Raw genomic sequence first — 10,057 nt, forward strand, 5'->3', positions numbered from 1 at the left:
AGTAATATGGCCAAAGAACCATTGGTCAAAGGCCATTGGTCAAATGGGCTGAAAGCAAGTGGGTTAACATGACAATTTGTTCAAAAGAACGATTTGGCTCAAAATGAATATCCCTTACTTTTTTTTTTTTTTTTTTTTTTTTTGCGGTATGCGGGCCTCTCACCGTTGTGGCCTCTGCCGTTGCGGAGCACAGGCTCCGGACGCACAGGCTCAGCGGCCATGGCTCACGGGCCCAACCGCTCCGCGGCATGTGGGATCTTCCCGGACCGGGGTACGAACCCGTGTCCCCCGCATCGGCAGGCGGACTCTCAACCACTGCGCCACCAGGGAAGCCCTATCCCTTACTTTTAAATTGATATACCACTCTGCACTGTGAAACTTTTCCACAAAGAGCACATATCCATATTACTTTCATAATTTTACAAAATGAAGACATTGAATATTTTCAGACACTGGTTTTTTTGGAGTGCTGGTGTGGTGATAGTGGAAAGGTGGCTGAAGCAGGCATTAACGCCTCCGTACTCCCCGCCTATAAGGACCACCCCATGGGAATTCCCCTGGGCTCGAGGCTGGTGAACAGAGCTGCAGGAAACCCGAAATGTCCCCTGCGTGGAAGAGCCCACGCTCCTTGGGCAGGAGTGAAAGGTAAAGGGCCCTTGAGGGACTTTCAGCTTCCTGAAAAGGCAGTCGTTGGGGTGGAGCTTGACGGTAGAAACAGCCACCCCAGGCTTTGTCCCTTCTTCCCCACCAGAGGGCTGGGGAATGTCCAACTCATTTGAGTGTTTATTTCATTTAGCAAGTATTTTTTGATGTGTATTATATGTGCAAACCTGACCAGGTTTTCTGAGGAGAGAAGTCTTGGGGGGAAAACCCTCAGTTTATTAATGAATACCTTTGGCGGAATTTTGAATTTCTTTTCAGGTCACTTTATTTTTCTTAATAGAGATTCATAATATGTAATTGGGTTGAAAGAAATGCAGGCACTGCCGCAGGGTGCGTAGAGTTAGGAGGGAAATCATGAAAATTACGGGCCAGGGCAACGCTGAGAGCTGCCGGTGTTTGGAGAACCGGGCGGCACGGGTGACCCGGGCCTCCAGAGCCCCACCACCTTCCTGCTGGCCTCCACGCGCCCCACGCGGCCGCCGGGACCGCGCTCGCTCCTGCAAAGGGTTCCTGCGCAGCCGTGACGTCACGGCGTCGGGCGGGGCCCGCGGCGGGGGCGGGGCCGCTCCCGGATCTCGCGGAGGGGGCGGGCCGGGGGCGGCGGCCCGGCGGGGAGCGCTCAGCCTCTGAGGTACGGGCGTTTAGAGCGCGCCCGCTCGGCTGGAGGCAGGTGCGGAGAGGCGTGGGGGTCGGGATGTCAGGGCCGCCCACAGTCCCGGAGCAGACGCGCCCCGAGCAGAGCGCGCCGGACCCGCGGCGCGCAGGCTTCGTGCTGGGGCTGGACGTGGGCAGCTCGGTGATTCGCTGCCACGTCTATGACCGCGCGGCGCGGATCCGCGGCTCCAGCGCTCAGAAGGTGACCGAGGAGCTGGCGTCGGGGCAGCGGGTCTGGGTCGCGCGGGGCACCCGGGATCGGGTCGCGGGTGGGGCGAGAGGGCGGGACCTCCTCATCCGGCTTGGACGCAGCCACCTGCAGCACCGCGGGCCCTCCGATCTGAGCGGCGCGCCGGGACCGGCCAAGTCGCCGCATTCCCTCCCCGGGCAGGGCTGAAACCTGCGCGCCCCTCCTGTCCCGGCTGAAGACAGCAGGGGCTCGGTTTGTGATCTGGAGCCGCTCACTCGCTTCCGCTCACCTGAGGATTCGCCTCTCTGGCCTCACCTGGGTGGGACTGCGGTGACTCCCAGGGCAGGGCAGGGCAGGGCAGGCTGCGCGTATCCAGTCAGAGGGTGCTTTGTGACTTGCTTGGTTTCTCCTGCACTTGCTTGATAGGCGTCCAACCCTGTCTTTATTTACATTTAGGATTTTCAAATCTTGATGGAATTTAAGTTTATGGCCGTAATTCAGTTATCATCATTAACTGCTTCTCAAAGTGCTGAGCAACAGATTCCCAGAGATATGAGAAGTATTGGACAAGTTTTGAAGGCTGTGTTGTCATTACTTTTCTCATTTCCATCTTTGACAATTCATGAAAGTTATCTTTTTTTCTGGTTTGAGAAACCTATCAAGTCATTAGCTGTTATTAGTAAAGCAACTAACAGATTGGTATTCTTCTGTTCTCGTTTTAATGAAGTGTTGATTTCTACACAGTTGACAGCATGCCAAAAATAATGTTGATTCCATGTGATGTTTTTTATTTACTCTTCTTTCGAATACCAACATCTTTTTATGTTGGCGGTGTTGGGGGAACAGGAGCTATTAGTTACCTAACCCATTCCCAGCAGCACTGGACTCCGTCATTTGCTTGGTTCCCACCCTTTTTTCCATCCCCTTAGAAGTGTTTTTCAGCCGCAGGGGTTGCCCAGGAGCAGGTCCAGCCAAAAGACTGCTTTGAGCGTTTGTTTTCAGGACTTCCTCATTCTGGTTTCAGGACCAGGACAGGGAGCTGGGACTAGAGCAGCTCCCTGGTCCCTTTTCCGTTCACCTCTGCAGGAACACTGCCCACCACCCACACACCCCACCCCTAAACCCACCTGAAAGGACAGCTGAAGGCGGATTCTGTCCTTCAGCGACTATGTCCTCCTTATCTTTTTATGAGTCTTTATCAGAACACAATGATACTTTACACACCGTCTCCCTTACAATTCTAGACACAAAGTACTTTTGTTTTAAGCAGTGATTTTTTTTTCAAAGATGTTGAAGTGTTTGAAACCGAAGGGATGCAGAAATTGTTAGAAGATCAAGTTTCACAGTTGCTGTATAATTTGGGGGGAATGATTATTTTTTTAGAAATGAGGTAAGAATCTCAAAGATGAATCAAGATTGCTGTGAGCAGCAGGAGACTGGAATGGTTTGGTCAGACTCAAAACTGTGGCGAAGGAGTCCGGAAAGGTATGTGAGTAAATAATACAAAAATTCCTTGTCCTCGAAGGATGAAGCGCTATGTCTTAAATCAGGAGTTGAAAGCAGTGCCTCTCAACCTGTGATAGGAGTTTACAGCAGTGCTCCTGAAAGTGTGGCTCCCAGCTGCTGTGGTTGAGAGAGAGAAACTAAGATTTAGAAACTTGTGTAGCAGCTTTGCAGAGTCATTTTATGTCTGTTGACCTCAATAATAAAACATTTGGGATTTTACTTTGTATGTCCTTTTTTCCTAGAAAGTTGTTTTAATTGTGTCTTAAAAATTGTTGGTTCACAATGAATTACAAATCAGAAAAACAACAACAACAACAACAACAACAACTGGTCCTTTACTTCAGATGGCTTGAGTTCTTTGGCAAGAATGGTCTTGTTGGTCTACATTGCTTCTTAGCACCAGGCTTATTACTTCATGAGTACAGAATAAATAACTTAATTGCATTTAATCAAAGTATTAGGAAATCAGTTTGCTTCATGGGACTCTATGGATTAGACACAGAACTTGTGTTTATTTACTCAAGTGAAAATCACACCTCTGCTAAATTATGTTGGAAAGAATATATAATAGAAACCCAAACGTCTTAGTATAGGATTTGATTGATATTGCTAAATAAATAGCTTAAAAAGGAGAGAAAGAAAAACTGAACAGATCACCCTTTAGAGATAAGAACAAAATAGGCTTTGTTGGTCTTTTAATTAAAATTGAAATCCCAAACAGGAACCTTTACATTAGAAGGCCAGTACTAGGTCTCTCAGAAGACTTTAATTTTATCTCATATGGCATTCATTTTTTAATAGCAGAGGCACATTTTTAGCCTTTTTCTATAAGTTGTATTTTTAAAAAAGTCTTTCTATGGACTCTTAAATATTTGCCTTATATACTAGAGTAGTATTCAGAGTTAGAAATCCCACATGTGAATATTTGATATTTTTAGTTTTTCAAAATGAAGAAAGTTCATCATGTTCCGCATTGAAACATCATGCCATTGTGAGAAGCCGTAAAAGATAACATCTTGGTTGGAAGAACAGGACAGAAAGGCTACTCAAAAGAAAACAGTGGACTCTCCAATACTGTGTACCCTCTGGACATTCTTGAAAAACACTGGTTGTTGTCTTGTTGTCTTTTGATTTTAATCAACAAAACACGTTCTCTTCTTAGCTTTGATTATATTCTTGATCTAATTTCGGTTTGGTCTTCTAAACTATTGTGACATGTTTAGGGATGGTGAGCTGTCCGTGTTGGTGGAGTGGGGGGAAGGGACCCTGAAGTGCCACGGACCCTGGTTTGTAGGCTTGACGCGATGATGGCCACGTTGAGTCTTTTGGCGTGAGGAAGTGTTTATTGCAGTTGAGCCCTTACAGTCTGTGGTCATGAAAGTATTGCATGGTAAGAACAGAAATGTTGTTTGATAGAAGGGGAATAGATTTTGTTAAATCTGTTTGTTTCTAATGAGTTCACTGGGGAAAAATAGATTCTTTTTTCATATCATCCCCATGTCACCCTCGTGCTCCCCACATTGTCCCTGTTTTCTCACGGTTCCTTTTTTTTCTCTTTATTTCAGCCTTTTCTTATGTGTTAGAGGTTTTCCTTAAATGGTGATCTTTGGTTGGTTATCTGTTCATATTTTCAGTACTATGTCTTACTTTTCTCAGCTATATCTGGTATTTGCAAATAAAGAGCTTCCCTGGTTCATCCCCTCCAGAGAGTAAATCTTGCACCTTCTGCCCGGTTAGGGAGGGGCAGTGGATCTGGCTGGCCAGGAGAACTGAGGATCCTTAGAAAGACTGAATAAATCCTCTGTTCAGCCCCATCTGGCCTCCCAGCCTTCTGAGGTACCTCTAATTTTCAGGGTTCTATCCTAGAATCTGCCAGGGGTTGAAGAGAGATTGTGGAATCTGAGCAGCTAGTGAGGTATCCAGTTTTCTCTCCTGTGCTTAGCCCTGTATAGTAAGTCCCCTACATACGAACCTTCAAATTGCGAACTTTCAAAGATGTGAACATGCGTTCGCATGTCCAGTCACATAAGTTAGTCCGCGTGTCTGGCATACATTGTCACTTGTGTACATCCTCTACAAGTGGTTGTGCTTTTGTGTACTTTACAGTACTGTACAAGCCCAAGTAGTACAGTATCTTTATTTCTTGCTTCTTTATTTCGGAAGTAAGCGTAAAAGCAGGGGTTATGTAGCTGTTACTGCTGAAGAACTGAAGAGATTCACAATGTAGGAAACAGCAAGGGGATTTTCTTTATTTGAGGAGGCACTGTTAGTTTGTGAGTCACAGGACCCGAACATAGAACGGTACGCAAAGGTTGCAGCTGTCGTTGAGAATGCGATCCAGTGCTACCGTGTCACCTATGACGAGAAAGAGCTGCTACCCAGGCATCACTGGATCATTTTTTCAAGAGGGTAGATAGAATTGAATCCAGCGAGGAACCAGAACCTGTGCCATCAGTGTCAGGCATGAGTGAAATTGCAGCTTGCCCTCCGTCTCCTATGGCTGATGAACCTTCAGTTCTACCATCTGCCACCTCCTTTCCCTCCTCCAGACAGTAACTCTTCTTGCCTGTGCACTCGATGCCAGCCCCTGGATGCCAGCTGTTGTACTGTACTACTGTACTTTTCAAGGTACTGTACTGTAAGATTAAAAATGTTTTCTTTATTTTTTGTGTTTGTTTTTCAGGTATTACTTCTGTGAAAAGTATTATACACCTATTACAGTACAGTGCTATATAGCCGATTGTGTTAGTTGGGTACCTAGGCTAACTTTGTTGGACTTTCAAACAAATTGGACTTACCAACGCACTCTCGGAACGGAACTCGTTCATGTGTAGGGGACTTACTGTACCCACTCACTGATCGTATTAAAAACATTCGTTAAAACCTGGTCTGAGCTTCCTTGCTCTCTTCTTGCATAAATCTTTTTCATGTTTTTATTTTAATGGAGTCTTGAGAGGAATTGGAGATAAAACGCTTATGTTCAAGCCATCATTTTAACTTGAAGCCATAGATTCTTTTTATTGTATTTTTAAAATTAGCATATGGTAAAGTTGACTTTTTTGATGAATAAGTCCTGTGAGTTTTAGCACATATGTAGAAGTAACCCAGAAAACTCCCTTGTGCTAGCCCTTTGTTGTCAGACCCTCCTCCCACACCTAATCTCTGAAAACCACTGATCTGTTTCCCATGACTATAGTTTTTTGTCTTTCTGAGAATGTCATATAAGTGGAACAATACAGTAAGTAGCCTTTGGAGATGGGCTTTTTTCAGCATAATGCCTTTGAGATTCATCCATATTGTGTGTATCAATAGTTCATTCTTTTTTATTTCTGAGTAGTAATCCATTATGTGGATGTACCACATTCATTCACCTGTTGAAGTACATTTGGGTTGTTTCCAGTTTCTGGTGATTTTGGCTAGAGCTGCTATAAACATTTGCGTACAGATTTTAATGTGAATGTAAGTTTTCATTTCTTTGGGTTAAATACTTAGGGGTGGGACTCTTGGGTCACATGGTAAGTAAATATTTAACCTAACAAGAAATTGCCAAATTCCAGACTGCCTCTACCATTTTGCATTCCCACCAGCAATGTATATGAGTTCTATTTGTTCTTTACCAACACTTGATGTTGTTAGTAATTTTTATTTTAGGCATCCTAATAGATGTAGTGATATCCCATTGTGGTTTTGATTTGCATTTGCCGAACTGCTAATGATGCTGAATATTTCCATGTGCGTAGTTTCTGTCTGTGTATCTTCTTTGATAAAGTGCCTGTTCAGTTCTTTTGGCCATTTTTTAACTGAGTTGTTTTCTTACTGTTGAGTTTTGAGATTTTTAAAATATCTTCTGGATATAAATCCTGTGTTGAATACGCGATTTGCAGATATTTTCAACCAGTCTGTACTTGGTCTTTTCATCTTCTTAACAGTATCTTTTGCAGAGCGAACATTTTTAATTTTGATGAAGCTCATTTTTTGAGTATTTTTGTTCATGAATTGTACTTTTGGTGTCATGTCTAAGAACTCTTCACCTAACCCCAAGTCACAAAGATTTTCTGCTGTGATTTCCTCTAAGCATTTTACAGTTTTACATTTTACATTTAGATCTATGATCCATTTTGAGTTAGTTTTTTGTGTAAGACGTGAGGTTTAGGTTGAGGTTAATTTTTTTGCATGTGGATGTCTATTTCAACTCTGTTGAAAAAGCTGTCTTTTCCCCATTGACTTGCCTTGTATATTTGTCAAAAATCAATTAGCCATACTCATGTCGGTCTATTTCTGGATTCTCTTCTGTTTCATTGATCTGTTTGCTATTTTTATGATTACACTATTTTGATTAATGATTACACTATTTTGATTACTATGGCTTTATAGTAAGTCTTGAAATTACGTAGTGTTATTCCTCCAATCTTTTTCAACATTGTTTTGGCTCTTTTAGTTCTTTGGCCTTTCCATATAAATTTTAGAATCATCATATCTATATCTATTAAAAATCCTAGGATTTTGATATAGAATTGTGGATGGAAATTCTTTTCGCACTCTAAAAATGTTGAGCCACTTCCTCCGGGCCTTCATGGTTCTGATGAGAAAGTCCACAGTCATTCGAATCATTATTCTGTGTATGTAATCTGTCTGGTTGCTTTCAATTTTGTTTTGTTTTGTTTTCAGTTTTCAGCATTTGAATTATGCTGGATCTGGCTGTGTAGTGCTTTGGACTTATCCTGGTAGGAGTTTTCTAAGCTTCTTAAATATTTAGATTTTAAATCTTTCACTGAGCTTGGGAATTTTTTGCAGTATTACTTCCCTGAAGTAATTTTTTTCTGCACTGAACTCTTTCTTTTCTTCTTTGGGGCCTCTGGTGACATAAACATTGTCCCACAGATCCCTGAGACTTTATTCTTTTTTTCTTTCTGTCGTTCAGATTAGAGAATTTCTATTCATCTAGCCTTAAGCTTACTTTCTTCTCTTATCTCCATTCTACTGAGCGCATCCAGTATGATTTTTATTTTAATTATTATATTTTTCTTCTTTTAATTGATTTTTTTCCAGCTTTATTGAGGTATGATTGCCAAATAAAAGTTGTATATATTTAAGGTATATAAATTGATGTTTTGGTATACGTATACATTGTTAATTGAATAACATAATTAATGTTAATTACTCATCATGAGTATACAGATGAGATACTCATCATCTCACATGGTTACCATTTGTGTGTTTGTGTGTGTGGGTGTTGAGAACATTTGAGAACTACTCTCTTAGCAAATTTCAAGTGTATAATACATTATAATTAACTCTAGTCACCATGGTGTATATTAGGTCTCTAGACCTTATTCATCTTATAACGGAAAGTTTGTATCCATTTCCCCCACTCCCCTAATAATTGTATTTTTTAATCCTGAAATTGTTAGAATTTCTTTTTTCTTTTTTCTTTTGTTTTTTTTTGGCCATGCCGCTCAGCTTGTGGGATCTTAGTCCCCCGACCAGGGATTGAACCTGGGCCTTGGCAGTGAAAGCGCCAAGTCGTAACCACGGGACTGTCAGGGAATTACCAAAATTTTGTTTTTCTTCATGTCTTTTATTTCTTTGCTGAGACTTTCTGTCTTGTTTCAAAAGAATTCACCCTTACTTCTTGGAGCATTTTTATAATAGCTGCTTTAAAGTCTTTATCAGATATCTGTGTTATGCTGGTATTGGTATCTCTTATCTTTTCCCATGTGAGCTGAGATTTTTCTGATTCTTAATATACCTTATAATTTTGGATTATATCCTGGGCATTTTGATTATCATGTTATAAGACTCTGGGTCTTGTATAAAGTCTATGACAAATGTTGATGTTTTTCTTTTAGTAGGCAGTGAATGCAGCTGCGTCCAGGCTACAAATGCTGACCAGCCTTCCTTGGACTTTGGTTTCAATGTTAATTCTGTTTTTAAGATCTTGGAGGTACTATTTGGATCTTCCCTGTGTAGTATGTGCCACCTAGAGGTCAGTCTGGGACCTGGGCAGTGGTCTGTTTTTTCAGTTCTGCTTTTAACATCGTTGCTATGCTGTCTGGTATTATATTCATGTACGTGCAGCTAACAGGTGAGCCTAGGAATTCATCCACAACTTTCTGGAGTAGCTTTCCCAAGCTCTTCCCTCTCTGAGATCTTCCTGGGATTTTTGGTTCCCTGGGCCTCCCCCTTTTGGGTCCTCTTGGCAGAAGCTGGAGCTTTCATTATCCCATTCTGCTGGACACTTCCTATGTCCACATCTGAGGCTAGGCATCAGGAGCACACAGAGAGAAAAAAGCCATCGGGGGTCCACCTTACCCTCTTGGGCCCCCAGCTCCTCTGATTAGAGAGGAAGTTTTACCTCCCTCAGTATTTTAGGTGCTTCTGATTACTGCTGCAGCCACCACGATGGGATAGCCAGGATATAAAAGTATGGAGGCAGGGGGGGGGGCGGTGGTGGCGGGGATAAAAAACAAAAGTGTGGGATTTCTCGCATTCCCTCTGAGTGTCAGCAAAAACTCTGCAGGCGTTTTCACTGCACCCTGATACCCATTTCTGGTTTTCAGGCTGCCTTGAGTCCAGGCCAGGGGGTACCAGAAGAAAAGTGGGAAACTCACCACCAGTTTAGTGGTATTCTATATCTTACCTTCTTCCCCAGTCTGCCTGCCACCGCATACTTTTTGCAGTCCAAAAAGAGATAGCTGCTCCATGCATTCTGTCCAGGTTTTATATCTGTATTCAGTGGGAAAGAGGGGGTGGAGTGTGCTTACTCCATCATAGTTTGAACCAGAACTCAGTACTTTATTTGCTAATTTAAGGTGTTTTTTTAAGTTTGGCTTTTTTTTTTTAACATCTTTATTGGAGTATAACTGTTTTACAATAGTGTGTTAGTTTCTCCTTTACAACAAAGTGACTCAGTTATACATATACATATGTTCCCATATCTCTTCCCTCTTGCGTCTCCCTCCCTCCCACCCTCCCTATCCCACCCCTCTCGGTGGTCACAAAGCACAGAGGTGATCTCCCTGTGCTAGGCGGCAGCTTCCCACT

The 10,057-nt window shown here is 42.7% G+C and overlaps 1 protein-coding gene across 1 annotated transcript in view; it reads left to right on the forward strand.

Moving 5' to 3' along the window:
• Positions 1 to 1,290: 1,290 nt before the first annotated feature.
• GK5 (glycerol kinase 5) overlaps positions 1,291 to 10,057 on the forward strand; it is an 81,593-nt gene continuing 72,826 nt past the window's right edge. Inside the window, exon 1 of the mRNA XM_024131903.2 lies at positions 1,291 to 1,519. Within this exon, the coding sequence (XP_023987671.1) occupies positions 1,358 to 1,519 (162 nt within the window). The 5' untranslated portion in view covers positions 1,291 to 1,357. The remainder of the gene's footprint in view (positions 1,520 to 10,057) is intronic.

The sequence above is a fragment of the Physeter macrocephalus genome, chromosome 1 (assembly GCF_002837175.3).
Source record: "Physeter macrocephalus isolate SW-GA chromosome 1, ASM283717v5, whole genome shotgun sequence".
NCBI classification, from domain to species: Eukaryota; Metazoa; Chordata; class Mammalia; order Artiodactyla; family Physeteridae; genus Physeter; species Physeter macrocephalus.